Here is a 25,815-nt window from a genome sequence, read left to right on the forward strand (position 1 = left end):
CACTTTGTTTGGGGCTCCTCAGAAAAGCAGCAACTAAAAGTAGGTTTTCCAAATCCTACAAGATCACTCTTATCTATGGGGGCTTAAAGGATGGGAGCCTTGCTCCTCTTCCAGCCAGCTATTTTCTGAAGGAAAAGCAATACCAAGGACATCAGACAGAAGCAGCACTTCCCTCTCTGGCAGGCGAGGCTCACATGTCATGGGTGGCAGCAGGCTGCAAGCCTCAGGGGAGAACAAGCAGTGTGTTGGTTTGGGAAGTGTTAGACCGACTTGATGGCTCTTCATTCCAGCCTGAAAGTATTACAGGGCATTACTGGGGTACATAGCAGCTGAGGTGATGCTTCTGCTACAAGCTCAGGCACCGCTGCTTCAAGCTCAGGCACCGCTGCTTTCAGTTGTTGGGTATTTCTTTTTGTGGAAATCAATCAGTGTGAACTGCTGGAACTTAGTACCAATGGAAGCTATGAAGTGAAATAACTGCATCTGTAGATCCCAATTTAAAATTCTTGATGTTGCTGTCTTTTCACGTATGCTAAATTGATATCAGTGAATTGTAATCAGCACTTACATGACTGTAATCAGCTTTCATCAGGGCATATAGTACTGGGCCTTGAAAGAGAAATTCGTGGGACTTCTTTATACCAGTAATGCTAATTTTAGGAAATGGAAACAAATTTGCCATATAGGTTTTTTTATATGCAAACACTTATACCCACGTACAAGTAAGAAAACACAAGCTGAAAAAGGTAAAATGATTCAAGAAAAGGAAACACATACACACAATAGCTTTCAGGCCCTGTTCTTACCAGGATAAAAGGTACAATAGGAATTTTACACAGCCTGGGTTTTGTTTTGGTTCTAATTCCTGGAATCTGACCGGCATGTAAGCAAGGTTGCTTTGATTGTTACTTATTTCCCTTCTCTGGAATTCACCTCTTGTCATAATGCCATAGGATTTCCTCTGACTTTATCAAATTCAGCCACGCATTGCTTACTATTTGAATTATGAAATAAATTACTTAACCAAACAACCAGGATAATTTTCAAGCTGGATATGTTAAGTTGTTGCCAATGATGCCATAATGTAAATCTTTTCCAATTCCTGGCCATGTCAAAGGTCCTTTATTTTCTTCTTGAACACCCAAAAATCATGATGAGAGATGTTAAAATAATGGAAATTACTAAAAGTAGAGACTATTTTCTCCTAATTTGCTTGATTAACTGCTATTGAGTTTTGCTACTGTACTTTGAAAACCTTGGTTTTCAAAAACTCTTTGTGATGTTTTGGTGCTAATGCCCCGTTGCATCTCAGTAGATGTTTATCCAAACATCTTTTAATAAACACTTTTTTTCTTAACGACTTCTTGAAAATTCAGCCCCAGCTTACATTTTGGCGGTCTATCTGAAAAGTATTTTTCGTGAAGACAAGGTTTGACTTACAAAACTCAGGACACAAAAACGGGAGCGGGGGCGAGACTTGTCCTCCCAGAGCCGGGTCGGAGGGGGTCAGCCCTCGGGAGAGGCCGGGCCGCGGGCCCTGAGAGCGGCGGGATTTCCGCGCTTGGGGCACGGAGAGATGTGCTGGGGGCAGGAGGGGGTGTGCCACCTCCGCCCGCCCGAGGGGACTCTGCCCGTGCCGCCCACCCCGCTGGCGAGTCTTGACGGCAAAGGCCGCGGCCGGCTCCCAGAGCCTCCTTCGCCCAGGAGTAGCGGGAGGGCTGACCCGGCCCCAAAGCGGCCGCAGCCTTGGGGCTGCCGATAACGCCCGGACTGCCCGGGGCGAAAACTCTGCCCGGACACCACGACCAACCCCGCCACGCCACCCCGCCCGCCGTCCCCTCACGCCAGCGCGGGGCGGGGCTGAGCTGGGGCGGGGCGGAACGGGGCCAGGGCAGAGCGGGGCCGGGGCGGGGCGGAGCGGGGCCGGGGAGGAAGGCGGCCAGGGCGGAGCGGGGCCCGGGCAGAGCGGGGCCGGGGCGGGGCGGCCGCCGGCGCCGCTCACCCGGCCGATCCGGGCTCTGGGCTGACGCCGCGGCCCCGCCAATCCGCTGCGGCCGGGCCGGGCCCGGCACCGCCCCCGGCGGCTCCCACAGGGACGGGCCGGAGCGGCCGCCGCCGCCGCCGCGGGTGCCTGGGCTGAGTCAGCGCCCCCGCCCAAGATGAACATCATGGATTTCAATGTGAAGAAGCTGGCGGCTGACGCGGGCACCTTCCTGAGCCGCGCCGTGCAGGTACGGACCGTCCTCCCCTGCCGGGACCTCGCCGGGACGGGGTTCTACCGGGTTTTCCCCCCTCCCCCTCAGGCAGGGACGCCCCAGCCGGGGTCGAGGCCGCGGGTGGCTCCTCTGGGCCGCCGCTGCCGCTGGGCCTGGCGCGGGGCGCTGGCCGGGGCGCTGGGCTCCGCCCCGGGGGCCGGGAGGGGCCGGGCCCGCCGCGGGCTCCCAGCTCGGAGGTAGCGCCGGGCCCGGCTGTGCCGGAGGGGGTGAGGCCGGAGCGTTGGCCGGGCCGGGCGGCGATGGGCTGCTGCGAGAAGCCTCCTCCAGCCGGCCTCTTCGACCGCGGGCCGGGCAGGCCTGGCGGTTCGGCTGGCTGCACAGTAGCAGCCTCGGGGGGCTGGCGGGGGTGAGACAGCCTAAGGTCAGATGGGCAAAGCGGGGAGAAGGTGCCGGGTCTGGGAGCGCGAGGTGCGCAGGCATCAGCTGCCGGGGGATTCGGCTGGACTTTGTGCATGTAAAGGACAAAGGTGTGTCTCGCCTGAAATAAGCACCTGGGTTTTACTGCCTGCTAGAAACGTATTCATATCGCTGCCTGATCGGTAAAAGTCGAGCTCTGATGTCACACATGAAAGTCCGCTGTGTTTCTGCTTAGGCTGATAGGTTTGTTTTACCTTTAGTATCGTTCGTAAGCTTGTTTGATAGCCTATTGTTTCCGATTCGGTCTTTCCCTTTCTTCACAGTAAGGGTACTATAACTGTCTTTTGTTCCTTAGCGCTTGCCATGAGCCGTAATCTCCTTTCCTTATATAATCAAACTTGAACAGATCTACTGTATGAAGATGCACATCCAAGCAGTGTATAGTAATCCACTTTGCTTTCTTCCCGCTGGGTCACAGCCAGGTTTGGAACGTGGTTAGCGTTGTTAGCTGGTGTGGTCAGTCTGATGTATTGCCCTAAATCTCAATATTCAAGCAGAATCAATGATCAACAGCACAGCAGAGCTCTGAAAATGCAAGCTCATCGAAAATATACTGTTAATTTAGATGAATTTAAAGCAGTCACTGTGGATGTATTTCCATGCTTTACCCACTACTCCGGCTTCTCCCAGGTCTACCTACTTTCCAAACCGACTCCTTCTTTCCAGCTTTCACTTTCTCTTCTTTTTGGACAAGGGAAAAAAAAAGAGATGCAGTTCCACCCTTCATTGTAAGATCTTGTGATGGGACCTTATGATTTCATTTAAGTTTATATGTGAAATATAACATTGTGGTCGTCACGTTGCTGAGAGGATTTATGGAAATTTTAGTAGGAAATATTAATAATTTTATATACAAATACTCTTGCCTGTAATTTAAAAAATTAATTCCAGACCTATTTTTACTATATTGTAAAGAATTTGTACAAAGTTTTTGGGAACACCTGGCATAGTTTTAAAAGCCTTTTAAACAGTAATAGTACATTCATGAATAAATTCCTTTCTTCCCTATATGGCAGCTGAACTTTCTCATGACTGCAGTTTGCTTTTAGGTAGAACTGCAAATGCCAGAAGCATTTATCAAGATGTGCCTGCTATCAAAGTTGGTTAATCTACATGTGACAGAAATTAAAACAAACTTGAACAATCCAGTTTACTTCTGTTGTATTCTTTTTCTTACTGGCCACCAAAGAACTTGTTAAGAATGAAATTGGACAGTCAGAATGCTTCCAGTCCTGTTAAGTTCCTAATTGGTAAATTTGTTAGCGACTTAATCATGAGCCAGATTCTCCTGAGAATGCCTGACTTTGAGCAGTGGGCTGTCAAGGGATGAGATCATCATTGCTGTGAGGAGCTACTGCTCTAAAGCTCTCACTTCCGGCTTTGCTTGGTTCCCTAATGTGAAATGTGTCGCTTCTCCCTGTCTGGGACTGAAAAACAAACTGCTTGTGGGTTAGTAAGGCTCGGCATGACTTTTGTATCAAGTGAAATGAATTGTCTGGTGGATTTATTTAGCTAAATGAAGTTATATTGTACTTCATGGTCACTGAAATCACAGCTTGGACAAGAACAGCAGAGGTCATCTTACTGTTTCTCTGAGGCGTAACACATATCTAAAGAGTTTATCGAACGCTGATTTGTCCTATTCTAAAAGGCAAAGCGCTCCCCACCCCCAAAGATATATGTTTAACAACTTCCCAAGAATGTTTGTTTTAGCTTTTAATCCTTGTCTTTAGAAGCTTTCTTTAATCTCTAATTATAATTTAAATCTTCTTACTGAAGTTTAAACTCTCTATTTTTGTTCCATTTCCTCTGGACGGGACTTTTTTTTCAATATATTCGAGGTAGCTGCAATGGGAATCTAATTTGTCTTCAGGTTTTACACAAGGGTAATTGCAAAACAATTACAAAATATACAAGATCAAAGTAATATCTTTTTTTTTTTTTTGTTACCTCTAGACTTGCATTTTGGTTAATGTTTTAAAGCACACTGCAAAACTGGACAAAATCCTTCACATGAGAATTCTCAGTACCAAGTTTAGCAGAGGATTTCTTCATGATGTTATAAATTACCTTTCACATCTTTGTCTGATTAACATTCTCCTGCCCCTTTTTTTTACCTGATAGTATGGATGTGTTGGTGAACTTATTAGCTTTCAAGTTTGTCCTTAGATTTTTACTGGTGAGTGGGGAATGGTTATATCTTTTAAAACATCATCTTCAATCTAATGTAAGTGACTGTTATAAATTTGTCCTCGAAAATCATTTCTATGAACTGAGTATTTTTAACCTTGGCTAACTTGCAGTTCACAGAGGAAAAGCTTGGTCAGGCTGAGAAGACTGAACTGGATGCTCACCTGGAGAACCTTCTCAGCAAAGCAGAATGCACCAAATTGTGGACAGAAAAAATAATGAAGCAAACAGAAGTATTATTGCAGCCAAATCCAAGTAAGGAGCCCTTCAGGTTTTTATTTTGAATTAATAGATAGGCCAGTGTAAATATTTACTGCAATAGCTATTGCATAAGTAATGATTAAACACGGCAGTTTTAAAATTTGAAGGCTGCAGTTATGGAAAACACATTTTGAAGATCTGGTAAGAATTGGAGACGCTGCTGAATGCTGGTACTTCCTGAACCTTTCAAATGGGGAAAACTTTATACAGAGCTTTTTAACCTGTCGTATTGGTTCCATATGCTGCTCAGTCTCAGGTTGATTGGTTTTTTTGAATTGTTTCCTGTTTAATTGAATTTCCCATTCTAATTCCAGATATCTTGGAATAATCTGCACAATTCAAATCAGCTTGAAGCAGGCAAGATGAACTCAAATACCTGTCTTTAACAATTCCATTACTAAAGAATTAGCACCCTACTTAAGCAATGCAAAAAAGTGTCAGATGTGGTTTCATCACTGTTGAGTCTCTTACTGTAACAGGAAAAAAAACATGGGCAGAAGAAATGAAGTTTTATGGTGTGTTAATTTTATTTGTTTCTGAAATTGCTGCTATGAGTGGTAATGTTGAGGAGATCAGTTTCAGGCTTATCCTACAGTTGTACTGGAGTTTGGATCTATAGGAATTTGCTTAGTGTATAGATCTAGATTTTAAGTCAATACCTGGTGTCTAGTCAATGGATGAACGACTTCACTGAAAAGATCTAAACCTCCTTTGGGTTTGCTCAAATGATAATTTGCTACTACTTCTGCTGTGAAAACATAAATATTCTCGTTGTAGTGACATACTGAGCTAGGATTCATTAGTAAAGGGAAAGCATACACTGCTAATGCCAAGTGGATAAATTCTTTATTACAGAGGTGTTTGAAGTATTACTTTGGAAGTGTGTTGCATCTTTTAGTTCCATAAAAACAGTATTTTAAGTATAAACCAACTAATCATGTGGGAAAGATACAGTAGAACTTGCATAATATTCTAGCTCAAATTTCTACTTTTGTCTAGCCAGAGGAAATAGTCGTCTTTTTCATTCAATTCAGTATTTGTACCATCTCTTGGACTTTTTCAGAAACTTGTAAGCTTTGAATATTGAAGCACTGACTGGAGGCTAGTGGAAGTGTCTAAAGAAATTTCAGTGGAAGGATGATATATGGTAGCATCTCAGTTCTGCTCACCGGTCCATTTTCTGATGGCTAAAAATACTCAGCATTGAGCAGTGATCTTTGTGAATGTAACTTCAGCTGTTTGCTGGCCTTCTTGGGAGAAGGATCACATGCTGGAGAGAGCTGATTTTGGTGGTTGTTAATGGAGTAATCCTGTCTAGGGGAGGAAAAATCACTTTCAATCCCATTTATAGTTGTACCTATAGATCACACCCATGCAATAGTCCAATAAATTTAGATTACTTTCCAGTTCTTTTGTGATTTATTAAAAAATAAATCGTATGGCTTAATAAAGGAAAAAAAACTAATCACTTTTGATTATTTTTGGTTCACACTTGTTGCCAGGGAATGCACTCGTACCTGTAATTGTCTGTCTTAGATTAATTTTTGTGACCTTCGTGAGAGAGTAGTTATTTAATCCACTGCTGTTGAAAGTTGTCTAATTGACAGGTAGTATTAAAGGAGCAGGTTTGTTCACTGGAAAGCTTCTTTGTGGTTGTCTGTTCTATTGTAGACTGAAATTAGTTCATACTGACTGTATAAATAAAGCCAGCTAGGTGGGAAATGAAAGCAATTGGTCAGAGAAATCAGGTATTATATCTGAGGAGTTTTGTTTTTTCAGTTACAGAGTCCCTGTGTAGGTGTGTGAGGCCTTTCCACCTAAGAAGCTCCCTGTAGCTTCTTAGGTACAAAGTATTATGATAGATGGGTAGTAATGCTCACATAGTCTCAACAGGTTTTTCTGATAATTTTATTGCTCAGACTAATGAAGCATTTTCTAATCTCTTCTAATGATTTCTTTCAGAGTGTTTCAAGGGAGCATAGGGCATGGGAAAGAGGATATAATTTCTGAGGCCATAGAACTTTCAGGATATCTTAATAGGAAACTTAGAGTAGTTGTTCAACTTAATTCCTACTGCTAATTGTGAACGATTTTGATCTTTTTTCTGGAGGGAGAGCAAAAGACTGATTTTTTTATTTTTTTTTTTTAAAGAACAAGTGTTGTGTTATTGCTCTTACTGTGAAGGCTTCTGATCAAAATTCTGAAAATCTGTATAACTATGCTATTGGAGAAGAAAAGTATAAATTTTCATTTTCCCAGATGATTCTAGCAAACACTTGAACATGGCATGGCAAATATGCAAAATGGTCAGTTTTCAAGAACAGGATCTCCAGCTTAACATTGTTCACTTAATATTGAATTTAATGGCTGGATTTTGAAATTATTTTTTTGTGTTCCTCTTTCTTGTTTGTTTGTTTCTTTTTCTAACTTGTACTTTGAATGACAGTAATTATTTGAAATAAACATTTTTAGATGCCAGAATAGAAGAATTTGTCTATGAGAAGCTGGACCGCAAAGCACCGAGTCGCATGAATAATCCAGAGTTACTAGGCCAGTATATGATTGATGCTGGGAATGAATTTGGCCCAGGAACAGCCTATGGTAAGAAGCAAAAAACCTCCATAGATATAGGCTGTTTTAACAGTATAAAATTATATTTCTTGTCAGTTTGAGTTGACTTACTATATAACTGAACATTAGGAGGTTTCTATCCAAATCTAGAAACAGAACTTGTGGTTGGAATGGTATCTGTCTTCATTGATGGATAATTATCTTACCAGAACAACTACTTTTGGAGTTTCGTTTCCTTGTTAAAGGAACACATCTGCACATTTGATGGAATTTATTGATTTTATTTGTGGTTTGGAGTGAAAATGTTACCTGAAATTGACTTCTGTAGTAATAAACCACTCTAACTGTACTAGTTTTCCTGCTTTTCTTAATAGATAATATTTTGATAAGCATAGTAGTGTGGAACACAGTGCAAATTTTATTCTTTCTCTAGTAAATTTATATACCTATGACAGGATGGTTGAGGGCCTCTAATATTTTTACACTGCTGTTAATTAAAAGTCTAAATGCTAGTGTTCTCTACAACTCCTAAAATTGCTGATACAAATTGTTAATTTAATTTAAACAACTGAAGAATGCAGATGTCAGTCTGTATTGTGGTATGCAGAGTCTGATAGTTCACTCTCTTTAATTCTTTCTTCAAAATTACTGTGGGAGGGAAAACTTTTGTTCTGTGAAGAATGAGTTCCTTGTATCTGTAAATAATGTTGTTCCTTTTCAAAAAAGGAAAATCCAATTAAATAAAAGTAAATGTTTTATAGAATTCTTCTGCCAAAATTAATAATGGCAAGCTTTGTTCCTCCAATTTCCATGTGATTTTATGTATCTGTGGCCTTCCTTCTGATCATCAGCTTCAAGTCATGCTTTTTAACATCAGAGTTGTACTTTGAGGCACACTGTCCCTTAAGTTGCAGATTTTTTTTTTTAATTCAGGCAAATAAGATCAAATGTTAGCCTATAGATACACTGTTAGGGTTTCATGTGTTGTCATAAAGTCTCAGTCCTCTGGACACTTAGTGTCCTTTCTAACTAAGTAGTGTCAGGCTGTTGAAATTCCATTTGATACACTATCTCCAGTTTCAATACTTGCGACTAAATTTCAAAGTATTGCTCTGTTAATGTACGAATGCATATTTAGAAGTTTGAGTAGATGGGGGTGAGGAAAAGCACGTTATTAAGGAAAAACATAATAAGCTTCTTCCTTGCTACCAACTCCTCCCATCCAAAGAATGTTGTATAGGAAAGGAAGTTGGATTAAAATAAGTATGTATGATATCCAGTTCTGAAATAGGTGTTCACTATGGAGTTGCTATAATTATATATAACGCCATTTCTACAATGTGATCTCATTGAAATCTTGCCTTGACCTGTGATTGTTCATATTAAAAATGGTTTGGTGTGTTGTTTGTATGGTTGTTTACTTTGGTATGGGGTTTTTTTTGTTGTTTTTATGTGGGGGTTTTTTGGTGTTTAGTTTTGGGGGATTTTTAGCATTTTTTTGCGGAGGAGGGTTGAGTTTTTTGCAGATTATTTTCTTTCTTTTGAAGGCCTTTTTCATGGCATTGGATTGTTTTTCAAACTGCTGGCCTAAACTTTCCTGACTGTAGCAACCTGTTTTGTTAACCTCTTGCCCGAACAATACGATTAACATATTTTTTCCTTTGCAGGAAATGCACTCATTAAATGTGGAGAAACACAAAAGCGAATTGGGGCCGCAGACAGAGAACTAATTCAAACTTCTGCTATAAACTTTCTCACTCCCCTAAGAAACTTTATTGAAGGAGATTACAAAACTATTTCTGTAAGTTGAATTGTATATTTTTCAGAATTCCACACCAATTGTAACTGTCGGTCTTCGAAATGTAGTGGTAGATAATGGTGTATTATTACTTTCCTTAAGGTAATATAGAAAAATTCAAGTGAAATTTCTGCCTTTGGAGTATTTTCTGGTTTTCTTTTGCCGAGGTAAAAGCAAAATAATGAGAACATTTGTTTGGTTACTATTGTTGTATGAGAAGTACGCATATTGAGTATAAATTGTGTGAGAATAATTAGGATCTAATTCTGCCTCTCTCTAACTGAAGAACTTTTTTTTACGTGATACTTCATTAAAAGCATTTCCAAGTAGACAATCTTTTGCTTGTATGTGTACCCATTCTCACAAACTAACCTAACTCACTTTCAGAAAGAACGTAAACTGTTACAAAACAAAAGACTGGACTTGGATGCTGCAAAAACCAGACTGAAGAAGGCAAAAGTTGCAGAAGCTCGAGCTGCAGTAAGTAGAGTTTTGTTGTTTTTTTTTTTTTTTTTTAGTTGGTCCATAACATTCAGACTTATTGATATGTTTTTATCTGCTTGACTGCTTGGTTATGTTTCCAGTCCTAGCTTCTTACCCTGGTTGTTTTTATAGATACTTTTGTAAGAATGCCTAAGTGGAGCACAAGGAAACAGAAGTGAGTTACTGATCAAGGTGTTAGTCTTCTACTTTTAAATATTCTGTGAAGTTGGACTTACTTATTCTCGTTTTATAGTAGATAAGCCTATACTGTCAAAAATTAATTGATATATAACCTGCCAATATGGATGTAAATACAAATACTTGAATCTCTGCAAATGTTCAAGTGTGTGTGTATAATTGTTTTCAACTGATGAACCTATCTATACTTCTCTATGTCAAAAATATTTGTGGTTTCTCTTTAATATATTGCTTACTGTTTTATGCCACCAAACAGAAGTGAGACTCTTCAACTCATATGACTTAACCATTTTGATTACCTCAAAAAAACCTTATTCAAGGAGATTAAATGGAAAAAAAAAGTTACTGCTTTTAAAACTCTTGAAATGCTATAAGTGAAGGAATGGCCTGTTGACTGTATGTAGTTTCATCAGGATATATTTACAGTATTTCCATAGCTATCTTTTCACTGCATTCCTAAGGTTCAGCAGTTAATGATGGACAGTGAAGTAATTTTTCCTATAAAGGTTAATGCAATAAGGGTCATGGAGATAAAGAAATCCAGACAATTTAAATACACAGGGACAGTGTACATGATGGAGAGGCACAAGAAGAACTGTTAGTTTTTGCTGGCTTTTCCAAGTGAGCATCTGTCCTGAAAGATGTCAGAGACATCATCTTGAGTTTTGAAGTGCGTTGCGTCTTTGAGATCGTGATCCATCTAAAAACCAACATAATCTCTACCAGACAGTTCTGCTCTTGTGTATCACTCCATGTCATGCATGCTGTCCCTCTGCATTTAAACCATACATATTTTTAAGTCTATACTTTAATTTTAATTACATTTTGACAGCAATGCTCATGTTTAAGAAGTGTCAGACTGTAGAATGCCAGCAGAAATAACAAAACTGCAGCTCGTCTTTATCCTCTGCAATATAGAAGTGAGAACTAACTGGATGTAGGTGTGATGCAAATACGTCATTTGCATGGCTCCCTTATTTATAAGGAAGAAACCTAAGAAACAGGGCTGGACTGATAGGTTTGTGAAGTGTATTGAGCTATGATGCAAACTTTTATGCTTTATTATTTTCTGTGACAGGTTAAAGTGCTAAATATTATCTACATATGATTATATATTTTTATAACTGGGAAAAATAATTTGAAAATTACTTGTCCCATGCTTATTGTATAACTGAAACAGCTTAGTTCAGTGTTTAAAATCAAAATCTAAACTAATTTTTTAATCTAGATACACTTCACGGTCTTGGTTAGCTTAAACCTGCAGTGCTTTGTGCTGATAATCTATTTACCTGCTATATTTACAGTGTTGTAATTTGCTTTTGTTTTTCGTCTATACATTTAAGCAACTAAACACCTCTCAGCCTGAAGAGAATAACATTATGGTAAATGTCTCTTACATGCTCAACTTGCTGCATGTAAAATGGCTAAAGGTTTGTTGGCCTCCTGTGTTCATTCATTTTCCTGTCAAATGTTTCCTCTTGCTATCCAGCTCATTTTGGTCTTGTTTCAGATGTTTTCCATTCTAAAGTGGATTGGTGTAGTGCACTAAATACACTTGTGTCAGTACAGCATTAGATGTATTTTTATCAGATTATTTCTGATCATTTGAAATACACAGGATTATGTTCTAATTTCTGTGATTTTATGAACATAAACTTTGGCTACAAAGGAGTTAATTTTTCAATTCTGAAATTATTTTGAGCTATCAGAGGAAAGGAATTTTTAATATGAGTACAAGTGAATTATGTGAAGCAGCCAGGAATATGTAGAAATTATTCCTTTCAAGCAATGTGTTACAAAAAACTGCAACTGAATAATGTCACAGAGGTTAATGGCTTAACTTAGAGTACAATGTATCCTAAACTTGTTGCAAGGACTCTAGTGCAGCTGGGTTTAGTATCATAGTTGTAAAAGAGGAAGAGAAAGTGGTTAATTAGTTATGTACGGCATAGACTGTGCTGTCCAGGCTGTTCTGATTGGGGTTTGGACCTGCACAGCGTATTGGGTCTCATCTCAATTTAGTGTTCCAGATTTCTCAGCTGTGATCAGATTAAAAAAGGAGCAAATAAATTTTTGTTACACTTTGCTCCTGCAACCTTTATACATATTTCTTCCTCTTCCTGATAGTGTCATCATCTTACAGTGGCAGAAGATGAAGGTTAAAGAAAAACCACATTGCAAGAGGGAATTGAAAGAGCAAGCTGAAGTAATTAACTTTTGGACTAAATCCCTTGCAGTTCTATGATTTTGCTATGCTGCTTGCTGCTACTCTAATATTCAGTTTGAGATACCTCTGTAGCATTTTTAATTAAATTTAGGTTTCAGTCAAAGTGCTTGTGAAATAGAAAACTGGTAATGAAATTAGCAAGAGAAAGCATTCATCTGTTTCAGTGTAAAAATGAGAATCGCTTTCCATAGTTTTCCATTATTATAACATATTAATGTAACTTAAGTTCCTTCTAAGGTAATTTAGGTTGTCTGATTCATGTCATTTCTTTAAGTAGTCATGTCTCATGTTGTAATAGCTTGTTTTAAGTAGATTCTTGTAATATATGAGTTCTACAAGTCATACTCTCTTCACTATCTAATTTGTTTCATAGATGTAATGCTATCCATATTCATAATAGATTCATATGAAGGGCTCTGGGCACCTGACTTACAGCACTCCTCAAATCTCTGTGAAGTGCTGAGGACAGGAAAGTACTTAAAAGCCAAAGTGTGATTACATACCTTAATAGAGTACCGCCAATGTCTAAGTTTGTATGTTTTTATTTTTTCCTGCCCCACTCTTAATGCTGACTAGATATGGGCTGAGGAAGTGACGAAAGTAAGTAAACTATTTTAAAATTGCAGAATTCTGAAATCATAACTTGTGCTGGTCTACTGTAATAAAGGATGTTACGTGCTGTTGATTTCAGACTGATGTTGGCAGCTTGATGCATTACATCAGAATATGCTGAGCCCCTCCAGGGCCTTTCAGGTTTCAGTGGCAGAACAATGCCCAGGGCTTGTTTCATAGTGAGCTTTTTCTGGCTGTCACTTAGGACCAGTGCCATAAGATTCTCATGGGACAAGATACAATGGACAACTATAGGGCTTCTCTCAAAATTTACTGATACGGTGTCCTGTTAAGAACAAGCTTATTTGAAAATTTTCAGAAATATTTGGGTCTAGTAATCTAAACCCTCCTGAAAATACTGATCTTCAAGTTTTACCCAGAACATGAAACACCTCACCTTTCTCCCCAGTGTCATTAGATCTTCAGCAGCTTAAGTTAGGGGTAAGCACATCTGAAAACTGCCCCTGCCCTGAAAGCTAGTTTGTAAGCTTAGCCTTAGCCTTGGGATGGGCATTGCAGCCTTCTGTCATGCCACCCCTTGCCCAGGAACAGACTCAGAGGAGCTAATGGAATGTTAGGCTGTGGCTGCTGCCTTCAGAAGGGTGGTTCTTAGGCTCACTGGCTCTGACAAACCAGTAATCACAACAGGCTGTGAGGGAGTGCTAACAGGAAAGGAGGGATTTCTTAATGGATTTCTGTGGAGGAAGGGTAATTAAAATTATGTCAATAGAAGGAGAACAGGGGCTTTGCAGTATGGTTTTAATGGGGAACTAGCTAGGCAGCTGTGGGAGGTGTAGGGAGAAGCTGGGATATGCAGTTTCAAGTGAAATCTTGGGAGTTGTGGGAGTTGCTCTTCCAACTTTCTGTGAGTTATGATGTGCACAGGTGAGGATGAGTGTGAGTTCAGAGGGAAGGAGGCATTTAAAGTAAAAGGAGGGTTAACTGTAAAATGAGGGTGAGGTCAACTTTGATTCCAAAGTTTGAGAATTATTTAATTAAGTAAAGTAACATTTGGAAGCAGGATACCTGTCTGCTGGTCCTCTCTATTGGGGAAGAAATGGCAGGGAAAAAATACTGCTGTAATGAAAACTGATCTTGGAGCTATTTACTTTTCAGAGAAAAGGACAAACAATTTTAAGGATAGTGAAATTTCACAGATTGTGTCTTGGAAAGAAGAAGTACTATGAAGTGCTTAACTGTAGCATAAAGAAGACAAAAAGCTTTAGCTCTTGTAATAAATTATGTAATTCAAGGTTCTCTTTTTTATTTAGTATATAAATAGCAGAGATTATTGAGAAGAAACTACAACATTATGTACAGCTAACAGAGTAGTAATCCATCCACATTTCTAAAGACAATCTGTCCCTGTGTTTGAGAGTTGGAGGAGGAGATTCATAAATGTTTTCAATTTAAATATAAGCTTCCCACCAAAGATTTTAGACCATCCAGTCATCTCTGGCTCAATTACAGGTGTTTGGGGTTTTTTTGAGTTGGAATAAAAGATATGTGGGGTGGCAATGACAAACTTTCTTCAGTTTAGCTTCCTCTAATTCTGCATTTCAGAAGGAATGTTAAATACTAGGCACAGGTATATATCCACTAGCAGTGTTTTACTAAAAGCATGTCTAGTAAAACAACATTAGGAAGGTGATTTTATTTCATATGCTTTTATGCATGTGTGTTGTTCCTTTACTGCAGGATTGCACAGTATTTCTAAGTAGTCCTGTACTCCTATGTGAAATCTGGGGAGATTATTTACATATGAATATTCAGATTCAAAACTGGAGGTCTTATTTTGTAGTTACAGAACAAGTATCATTTTGAGGGATCATTATGAGTGAGGCCTTTCAATGGTTCTAAAAAGCACAATACAACTGCAGCTGGGAAATTGTCTTATATTTTTGAGCTCTTCACTCTGTTCACAAACAAAGGTGATCTGGCCATAAACTTCCCAGATTAAAAGTTAGCTGGTTTTCACCTTTACCCCAAGGTGTAGAATAGATACTCTGTTCTGCTACTGTTCACTTAACAGTACTGAAAATAGGGATGATCAAAACTGATTAAAGATATCATCACATAATTCAGTTCATGTAAATATCTATAAAACCACTACGTTGGGCTTTTGTAAATATATTTTAAGTAACTCTGTACTGGCTAAGTTAATATGTTACCACATTACCTACTTTTCCTTTTCTTGCTGAAAGTAGTTGATTTGCTAGAACGTTGTTGAAACAAATGCAAGAAGGGGACATATCCATCACAATAATTTTAAGTTCCTATTCTCCTGTATTTACTTACCTGACAGGGAGACAGAAACACATTAGTAACTACTGACTTCAGAGAAGCAAGAGACAAAACTATTTCTCTCCAGATAAACAATTTACTTATTGCTTTGATGGTTTTTTAAAGGAAAATTAAGATATTGCTTTTCTTCCCCTCTTGGCTATCAGAGTAGGTTTTTCCATCTGTTTGTTCTTACATTTCAAAGACTGACAGATGGATTTCACTGATACTAATTCAAATTTAATCAGAAAATTCCAAGCAAAGATTGTTTCCTCAACAAACTTTGAGGACCTAATTAGGTTGAAATTTGATACAAACACTGCTATCTCAGTTTTGAGTAAGAAGCACACAGTTCTCTTTAGGTACATCTTCACTGTTTAATTACTCTGTAAGCCCTTCTAGCTGCAGCAACTTCAGATGGAAAAACATTTCTTAGATAACTGTATCATTCTTCTGTGCTCTTTTCTGAGGTTCCATGTGACTTTTCATACTGATTAACATTGTTTGCAAACACATAAAATGCTTTTGAAACCAGTGTTTTGCTGGTATCACCTCATGAGTTTTCCTGAAAATATATTTCCTCCTTTGTTGAGAATAGTAATTGCTGCACCTTGGACTTAATTTAGATTTTTGCCCTTGGGTCTGTTTTTAGAAACAAGGCACTAAATGAATATAAGCACTGAGGCAAGGTAATCCAGATTTTAGGCTGAGGACCTTATGTGTTGGAACAATGAATCTTAGAGCACATGTTCTGTATATGTGAGTTTAGTGTCCTTTTTTCTTTCCCTCCAAAAGAACTACTCTAAAGTAATTTTGGCTGTGCTAGACTGAAGTAATTTAAAACAAGTGTAACGCTGATAACTTACTTAAAAATTGTTGAGGCCTATATGTAACAGGGAATAAATTTGAATTATTGAAATATGAAAATTGTATTACATAATTTGAATAGAAATTTTACCCTAATCGTAACACCAAGTGTTAGAACGTTTTGTGTAGTTCAGATTGATTTCTTTTCAAAGACTCCTTGATTACAAGCTCCAGAAACAGTTGTAGTAGTTTGGTGGCCAGTATAAGACATTAAATTATGAGACAACCTGGCAAAACTTCACATCAAAGATTTACGTACAGCTGATTGCTGTGCAGTTTCCTGGGAAAAATAACGTGAGATTTACCCGGAATTATTTCATCAGAGACCTGTTAAGTTGATGTATAGAAAAAAATTACATTATTCTTAGCTGCCACTGGTATGCTGACAAAACCCCTGGTGCAGACAGGGTTGTGCCAGAGAACACTTGGTTTGTTATTGGAAGAAGTGGGATATTTAAGTAAGTTTGTCAGCGCTGCTGGCAAAGAAATGCCTTTCTTTTGCATACGTAGTAGGTGTAGTACACAGGGCCTCAACATTTCTGAACCCAGAATGCAATTTACTGTTTTTGCCTAGTAAAGATCTGCAAAGAAAAGGCCCATTTCAAACAGTTAAGCTTGTCATTCATGTGTTTGTATGAGCAGCTGTGCATCAAGTGTTGCGGTGGGCAGGGGTGGCACAGAGCCTGTACCAGTACCTGACGTGCATTCTTCCTTTTAGTCTGAACAGGAAGTGCGAATCACTCAGAGTGAATTTGACCGTCAAGCAGAGATTACCAGGCTGCTGCTGGAAGGAATCAGCAGCACACATGTGAGTACCCAAAAGGAGTTGAGGGGGAAAGTCAGTATCAGGGTACCTTCTAAAAACAGCTGCAGTAAACTACTTGGGAACGCTGGTCTATGAGGTTTCACTTCAGTGCATTAAAGCATCATACTATGAGGGTTGGTTTCTTAAAAAAATTCTAATTTAATATCCACTGAATTTAACTTTACTTTCCCATTAACCTTCAGAATGCAGGAGCCTTCATTTCATTCTTTATACCCAGCTTCCCATTCATCAGATCAACTGAGTGTTGAAACCACAAAAATGTTTACTCAAGTATGTTAATTTTTGTGACATTTTATTATCCTGTTTTCCTGGTAAATCCAGGCACTACGGCTATCTGGTGTTCATCCCTAAGTGCCACTATTGGCATTGACACCTGATGAGGTGCCTGCTCTTTCTAATGCAGCATGGTGCCCTTACAGACTAAACACTGGAATTCTTTGCTGTATTACAGGCGCATCATCTCCGCTGTCTGAATGACTTTGTGGAAGCTCAGATGACCTATTATGCACAGTGTTACCAATATATGTTGGACCTCCAGAAACAACTTGGAAGGTAGTAATACTGTATAAGCTTCAGGCAAAAAACTAGTTTTTTAATAAATGTTTATGAATAGTAGGAAAACTTACACTGATATAAGAGTAGTGAACATACAGGCATGCTGGACTGGAAGGCAATTTATCTATTCTCAGGTAATTAATATGTAACTACACAGTGCAGCTACTTCCCTAAGCCTACACACAGCACTAATGCTTTTTGAGAGTTGATCTACCGAGATTTTATATATTGTGTAATTGAGGAAGGTGAGGCCTTGGTAACCTCATTTAATGTGACACAAAGGAATTTCTAGAGATTTATTTGTAAGCATTCAGTTGTCTTATGCTTCATGCTACTAAACCACTGTGCAATGTGGGAAAACTTTTTATACTATTTATAAATTCCTGTTGACTTTTAATTTGCTACAGGTCATTATCTGATTTTCTGATGAAACTGTTCTCCACTCTTAGCTGAGTTGCCAGCGCAGATACTGTATAGGGAGAAATCTACTTTATCCTGTCTATTATCCAGAGCACACAAAATACAATGAACAAATTTGCATTGTTTTATTGTTTCATGGGTTTAGCATTTTTAAAGTAAGAGAAGAAACTGCCATTAGTTTGTGCTCTTAATCCTTTTTGTGTGATTGGTGGGACTGTAGACAGATCCACATACTTCTTGGTTTCTCTGTTCTAACTCTTCACAAATCACCCTTTCTTAGAGTTACACAGGTCACGTTATTTAAGTGAGTGTATGCACTGAAGAATTGTCTGTACTTTAAAGTTTACTGTAGTATCTGTTCCAGGTAACTGTCTCTGAGGTATCTCTGTTTATGTTTTCCCTGACAAGGAAGTAAAACCAAGTGTTCTTGAGTCTTATCCTTTTCCTGACTTGCAATTTCCTGTGGCATTTGATTTCCTCACTTTGTTTAAATTTGTAGTTTAAAGAATTTAAACTACTAAACTGTAGTTTAAAGTATTTAAAACTTTGATGTAAAAAAAGGCTGCATTTTTAAAGTTAAATCTCAATCTAATACATTCCAGATATTCAACTATAAAACGTGGTAGCACATAAATACAAGTTGTGGAATTGAAAGCTTGAAACCAAACATCTGCAGTATTAAGGAAAAACCACTTTTAAATTAGAAACTAAGTGAAATATATTTACACAACTATTTTGAGAGGATACTTTTAAAATGTGTACTCTTATCCTAGTGTATTTATCAAACAGAAGGCCTTAAACATAGTACCCTTATTCTAAAGAAGAATATGCTCCTCTTTAAATTCTGCTTTTAGGATGCATAGCTTGTCCCAGAACTGCTGGTTTTTTGTTTGAATTTTGTGTAAATTGCTACCAGGTATAAAAAAAGTGTATTTGAAAAAAATAGTGCCTTTAGGAAAACAGAAGGATGTATTTTTATGTGGCTATCATCTGATTAATATTTTTAATAAAATTACTATGGCTGATAGAAGACCAAAAGCATGGAAACTTTACAAAATTCTAAATGCCTCTAAGAGCAAAATGAAGTTTCTCTGCCTATGTAGATTAAAATAGTTATGGTATTAAATCTTGGGTGTGTCTTTCCTTCCTTGTGCAAGGAAATCCCACTGAAGTATAACAGAGAGCATTGGGACAGGGTATCAGGTTGTGCTCCTTGCTTTGGAAATGTCTGCATTTTTAGGGATGTGGTGTGTTGCACTTGCATGAAATAAGCAGATGAGTAGGGTTTGTGTTCTGTGCTCCCCAGGTTATGTGGGTACATAGAGACCAAATAAACAACTTGGGCAGCTCAGCTCGATTTCAGTTGTGTCTGCCTGTGCTGTGTTAGTTAACACACAGTGCTGAGCTTTTCACACATCTAAGAACACTATTGCACAATATTCTCATATCAAAGCCAAGAACTGTGAAGGACTGAGTTTCGTTTTGAGGTTGTTGATGGACCAGAGGCATTCAGCCTCTAAGTGAGATCAGTTTGTTACTTGAAACAGAAATCTGGTTCACAGAGGAGATGCATATTATATTTTACCTGAATTAGAATCTAGGGCATAAACCCTTTCCTGGTTCCAAAGCTGAGCATTGATCTTCCTGATGTACTCTCCAGAGGCAGCTGTAAGAAAGGTGGGGGGAAAAGTTGTACTCAGTTCTCTTTATATAAATAGACGTGTTTTTATGGATGTTTCTCTTCAAGGCAGCACCAGCTGCTTATCTCTGTACTGCCTTCCCCTCCTGTGAGGGGAATCAAATCTCCCTTTTTTCTTATTTTCAGTTCCTCAGAATGAACTAAACAAATCTGTTTCAAATATTCTGGTGCTCTGGGCTGCTTTTTTTTTCTTCCTCATAACTGCTTTTGCTCTGAAGTTTCTCAGCTTCCCTGACAGACAAATGTAAGCTGTGGCATAATGGTTTTTTTCATATTATCTATTACTAGTATCTTACTCTACGAGCTGTGAAACACCTGCTACTCAAGCATTCAAAACAAAAAACCCCAAACCAGACAACCTCTGTATAGGTGAAGCCTTCCAGTAAAAAAGCCTTACATCTGGCTTTGCAAAAGGAGTGAGACTTAATGCCCCACTGATTGACAGAGTAGTTGTAAAGTTTTGGCTTTCTGTTCCACTGACTGTACAAACCAGTGACCCTTTGAACTGAGCAGAATGACTTACAGGTAATTACTGTGTTAACTGAGAACAGGTTTAGCAGTATATTAAACAGTCATTTAGCAATATTGAGAAACAGCTGATAGTCATTTAAATTAAATCCCTCTGGTTGAATGCCAACTAATCAAGTAATAAACCCATCATGAGGCACAGCTGAGTTATACCTACAGAAACATGTGGTCTGGTTTTGCCTTCCTTTATTCTGCTTGTTTGATTTGTTAAGGGAACATGATAAACTAGTTTGAAAAACTAATCTAGCAAATTAAAAAAAAAAAAAAAAGGTGGAGTTGCAATCTCTTCTTGGTGAGTTGAACCAGCTCTTTATGATCAAGGGGGTCAAAGTAAGGCAGAGGGGGAAGTAGGACATCCTCCTTTGCACAGTAGTAAGCTGCTACCTAAACTCAGAAGAGTTTCCTGAAAGTCTTCCCAATTTTTACATGCAATTCGGTCTGACTGTCAGGGTGCTAGTGCTGTCCTTCATTTTACACTGCTGCTCTTTCAGTCAGATACAATTGTGACTGCAAAGTGAACATGTTTAGAAAGCTATTCTCGTGGAAAATTAAGTCTTCCTGATTTTTGGTTAGTTCAGATTGTTGAATCAAAAGCAGCAGATTTCTAGATCTGACTCAAGTGATAGAGAATGAACATGTGTACAAGAAAGAGGTACAGGAGTGAGTCCACCGTGTTTGGTGGCACTGTGCATTTACCAGGTTAAATATAATGTGAACCTGGAACCTTTTATGCAGGACTGCTGCAGATATGGGCTGCCTTAGTTCCATTGTTTATTGTCACATGAACCAAAAATTAGTTGCTGCATTGATGGGTTTAGTTTTTACCGGTATCAGCTCCCTAAACCAGCTCCTCTTGTGATCATATATGAGCACCAGTAATGCTGCAAACATGGTTATGGGAATATACTGATCTGGATTTATGTGGGTAGAGTTGCCACTGAGCTGCACCTTCAGAAAGAGTCAGGGGAGCAGAGCTGGGAAGGGCTGGGATGAGGCTATTTTCTGGTGGGTGTGTATGTGTGGTATGGATAGATCTTCCTTATGTTAAAAGAGTGGGCAAACAAAAGGAGAGGGGGGTGTAATTCCCATATCCTGGATGTTGATGAAAATGTATCCATGTAGAAGGACCAATGAGGGAAGTTATGTGTGGGAATTCACTGGTTAAAAGAATGGAAGGAAATGCAACTCCAGTTCCAGGTCATTGTGATTCAGTCTAACTCCTAGTTGCTGGCCCCTTTTTACTGCATCAGCTCTGCCACTTTTTCAACCCTCTATTGATCTACTCTTAAAGTAGAATCCAGATGGGTGTTAGAACCAAGTAAGGCAGCAATGGGACAAGAAATTGTTACCTCAGCTGCCAAATAAATGAGTTTAGCCTGCCACAGAACTGCATCCCAGCATTTAGGGCAGAGTGACATGAGACAGTCTCAGAGCTCATCATTGCTGCTCCATTCTTCCTACTCCACTGCCCCAAAATCTCTTGCTGCTTTGCTCTCCTTTTTGCTCCTTCCATTTTGCAGTCATGTTGTTCTGTGCTTTCCCTTGTATCTGCTCTGTCACTCAGAACAGTTTTTTGTGACTGAGCTCATTAACTAAGTAGGAGATTATACACTTTTTTCCCCCTCTTTTTCAGTCAGGTTAATGAGTTTAATTGACTTCATGGGAGGGTCTGGCAAGCACTGCAGCTGGCACCGAGCAAATAGCAGCCTGACCTAGAAATGAGGAGCTTAAGTTGATATAAGTTCATTCTTAGTGTAAAAAATTTTTTTTTGTTTTACAGCATGAAGTTAGATGAATCGATGAACTGATTTAGATTACAAAAAGTAGTTGTGTGTTTTTTCTTGCTTTAAGAGGGAGGCTGTGGTTTTAAGTTGTGTTATATTTCCCTGATCTGGTTCGTCAGCACAATCTTTTGTGTAACCACATAATTGAGGAATGAGCAGGAGGAGGTGGAGGCTACTTTTCCTGGCAGAGCTGTCAAAAGAAATGTTTATCAAAGTACAGTCTGAATTAAGTTTGACTAACAGTGCTTTCTTGGTTTTGCCTTTTTTAAGAGACAAATATTCAGGGTTTTTTAAGGTGGCAGTGTTTCTGTTAAATTATGTATGTATCAGGAACAACTATCTTTATTTACGTTATGCTATCTACTGGTGTTTATTGCTGATAAAAATAAGAATGCCAGTTTAGGCATGGGAGTGTGCATAATGCCCTGTGTAAAACAGATTCACTCAGAATCTTTTTTTTTTTCCCTCTCACAGCTTTCCATCTACTTTCCTCTCTAACAACAATCAGTCTTCCACAACTCCTGTGCAGAGCGTTTCTACTCCCTCAGTCTTGGCCTCAGCCTCTGCTTCATTGCCTTCAGTAAGCAATTCAGTTGTTACTTCAGGCCTCAGTGAACTGAAGTCATCAAGTGGCAGCAGAAAAGCAAGAGTTCTCTATGATTATGATGCTGCAAACAGCAGTGAATTATCTCTACTTGCAGATGAGGTAAGAGTTTTCTATGTACCTTGATCATTTGAAAGTAAAATGGGAATGCATGTGAGTTGCCAGTTAAGATGTGCTACATCAAAAACTCTGTGTAGTTGATTTTTTAAAATTAAATTTCAGTAATATCCTTGGAGCATTGTCCTGTACCTATATATATCCTAGTATTCTGTAGTGAGAGTCAACATCTGTGACGCTATCTTAGCTTGCAAGAACATTTGCTAGACAGTCAAGGTGCAGTTCTGCTGTCTAGTTTTCACCACACCTTTAGCACTATTATCAATATGATTAGTCTTTCAAGTGTTGAGTATTGCAATTTGGGAAGAATGTGAAAATACAGATACTTCTTGCTTTGATGGTGAAGGTTGTGCTGTGTTTATTCCGGTTCCAGTTCTGTTGCAGTTGTAAGTCAGAGAGTCTATACAAAGCACATGGAGATAGGTGATGAAGCACAGTGCTGGAACAGAGTTCCACCTGGTAATGTGAATGTAGCTTAATGCTGAAGAAGAAATTAGAAAAAAAAATCAGGATTTTTGAGTTTTTAAACATGCATTACTTCAATATTTTTATTTGACTTTTTTCTTATCTAAGAGTGACTTCTATAGAAGTTGCGGGCACAGATTTTCTGTGAAGATGTAGCACAACACCATCTGTTTTTCTATCATGCATGCCACAGAAGTGTCTTTTAGGTTGCCTGTTAAGGCTGGGGCTGAATACACAAGATTTAAAGATAAAACATAATGGAAAATAAACAGTAATGAATAGAATTTCAACAGAAAAAAGGTACTTTAAGATCTGATATTGTGTCTATTCTTTTCCATGGACCAGTGAAATAATTTTTATGGCATTAGATTATGTTCCATGGATGCTCATATTAAATGCTCTGTTTAACCTGGTTAATCTCAATTCTAAGATACTGGGAATCACATGAAGATAGACTGTAACTCTCCTCCCTGCAAATGAAATTTATAATAATGTGTTTTTCTTCTTGTAGGTGATAACAGTGTACAGTATCCCTGGCATGGATTCAGACTGGCTGATGGGTGAAAGGGGAAATCAGAAAGGCAAAGTGCCTATTACTTATTTAGAACTGCTAAACTAAATGGTTGGCCTGACTAGAGACTGTCAATTATGGCAACACCATATTTATATACAATTAACGTTATGTAAGCAGGTTTGTGTGTCTTCCATGTTATTGTCTTGAGGGACAAATACCAGCCATTAAAAACTGGCTTTTCTGCCAGCATGGTTGCACGGTCAATACTCTATTCAAACTTAATGTGTTTAAAGCTTTTACTTCATGTGCCAAGAACGTTTCCTACAGATTTGTTTCTACTGAAGTTTTCACTAATACAAGCTTCTACTTTTGAGTAATCTAGATTGAAAGCAGGAGGTACTGTTTTCTACTGAAATTTTTCATTAATGGCAAAGCTTTTCTTCACATAAAATAAACTTATTGTGAACTGATGCAGGTGTAATGCATGTTATTTGAATAACCAAAATCAAACGTGGAACATAAATCATGGGGATCTGTTGCCAGCACTTGTGGAGCTCAGTTGTGCTGAGGCACACATGGCTTCTGCTGAGTGTCTTGTGCATTCAGTCACCTTGGAATACTTAAGGCATTCTCCCAGTATGCTGGGATTTTAAGCTGCACCTAGGTGGATTGACACAAAGTAGGGATGTACGACCTGACTTGTTTTTAACCTTGCCTTGTGTTTTTTTCCTTTAATTGCTTTCCAGAAAAGAGTCTAATTCAGTTTGATTAGTAATTGTAAAAATTCTTTCAACTGCAAATCAGCCTTTATTTTAAATTAAGCAGTGCATTTTGCTAACCAAATATGCACTGTCTCCCTACATTTAAGTAGTTGTATAGATGAGTGTACAATTGTTCAGATTATAGGTTGTAACGAAATTCTACATCTCCAATTCTTATGCAACAGTTTATTGTCATGTTCTAATTGGATTCAATTAGTGTTAGGCATTTTGCTTTGCAAGAGAATCTCCTTTCAATGCAGGAAGGAAATGTTTTGAATCTAAAAATGGCTTTATCAAAAGTAGTGTTATTTGTAAATGAAAACATTTCCTAAACACTGCACCCTTTAGCATTTCATGAGTAGAAGATTTTTAAGGCTGCAGAAAGATTTTAAAAGTGTAGTTGAGGGGAATCTTCTTTTCTTTCTTTTACTCTCAGTTTCAGTATATTTAGTTAATTGGGCTGGACTTCTAGAAGGAAACGCCGTCCATTGAAAAGGAAATTCTTCTCCTTGCAGATGATGCAGCATTACCAGAAGTCCACTTTAGCTCTCAGGGAACACTGGCACCAATGCTTAGTCAACTGCTTCTGATCAGCAGCTTTGTTTGCAATGGCATTTCCTTAACACATTTTTAACATTGTCATTACAAGCATGTAGTGATGAAACGTTCAGCAGAAGAAATTACTTCAGTGGGATAGATTAAACTATATTAATTTAGGTTTTATATGTGTTTAATTAAAAAGTGATGATTTTTATTTTGAATTTCACTTCCAAATATAGACTCTTTCATTTCTGGAGTGCAGAAATTACATTAAAACAAATATATAGCATTGGTTCATCAATTGCAACCTTCTTGGGTTAACTACCAAGAAAATCCTAAGTTTATTCTGTCCTATTAAATGCAAATATTAGAGAGAACAATAATAATAGTTACCGATGAAGTAGAAATAACCATGAATCATTCATGATGCATTAAATAAAATTCATAGGAAGATAAAATCCTACAGTTTAGAAGCAAAAAGACTGAACCATTTAACCACAGTGATGATTTTTTGCAGTCCTCTCTAATGTGAATTGCTATCAACTGTGTTTAAATTCAAGTCAATATTGCTCATTTGACTTAATTTATAGAATATTCAAGATAATTTTTAAAAAATGACTCTGCTATACTGGATATTTACTTCATATTTAAATGCAATAAAATGTTACAGGGCAGCATTTTAAATGACAAGGGAGATTTAGTGAATTCTGAGTAGTACAGCTATGTGAAGGCAACATTTGGCAGCAATCAAAATTTTTTTATATGTCAACAGCTTAAGCTGTGTGTGAGAGAAATTGAAGTTGACCTTCCATCTAAAAA

The 25,815-nt window shown here is 38.5% G+C and overlaps 1 protein-coding gene across 4 annotated transcripts; it reads left to right on the forward strand.

The window, feature by feature from the left end:
* The first annotated feature begins 1,966 nt into the window (after nucleotides 1-1,966).
* On the forward strand, nucleotides 1,967-24,165 carry SH3GLB1 (SH3 domain containing GRB2 like, endophilin B1). Of its 4 annotated transcripts, none has more exons than XM_040072921.1 (11): nucleotides 1,967-2,231; nucleotides 4,997-5,138; nucleotides 7,617-7,745; nucleotides 9,383-9,516; nucleotides 9,901-9,993; nucleotides 11,538-11,624; nucleotides 12,998-13,021; nucleotides 16,902-16,991; nucleotides 17,461-17,561; nucleotides 22,470-22,701; nucleotides 23,693-24,165. In XM_040072921.1, the coding sequence occupies exons 1-11, from the start codon at nucleotides 2,160-2,162 to the stop codon at nucleotides 23,798-23,800; spliced, it is 1,212 nt and encodes a 403-aa protein (XP_039928855.1). In that variant the 5' UTR covers nucleotides 1,967-2,159; the 3' UTR covers nucleotides 23,801-24,165. The 4 variants fall into 4 exon arrangements, with proteins under 4 accessions (XP_039928855.1, XP_039928858.1, XP_039928856.1 ...); XM_040072922.2 differs by having other exon boundaries at nucleotides 2,084-2,231; nucleotides 11,538-11,576; XM_040072923.2 differs by lacking the exon at nucleotides 11,538-11,624 and having other exon boundaries at nucleotides 2,084-2,231.
* Nucleotides 24,166-25,815: the final 1,650 nt, after the last annotated feature.

Source organism: Hirundo rustica, chromosome 9 (genome assembly GCF_015227805.2).
Source record: "Hirundo rustica isolate bHirRus1 chromosome 9, bHirRus1.pri.v3, whole genome shotgun sequence".
Lineage (NCBI taxonomy): Eukaryota > Metazoa > Chordata > Aves > Passeriformes > Hirundinidae > Hirundo > Hirundo rustica.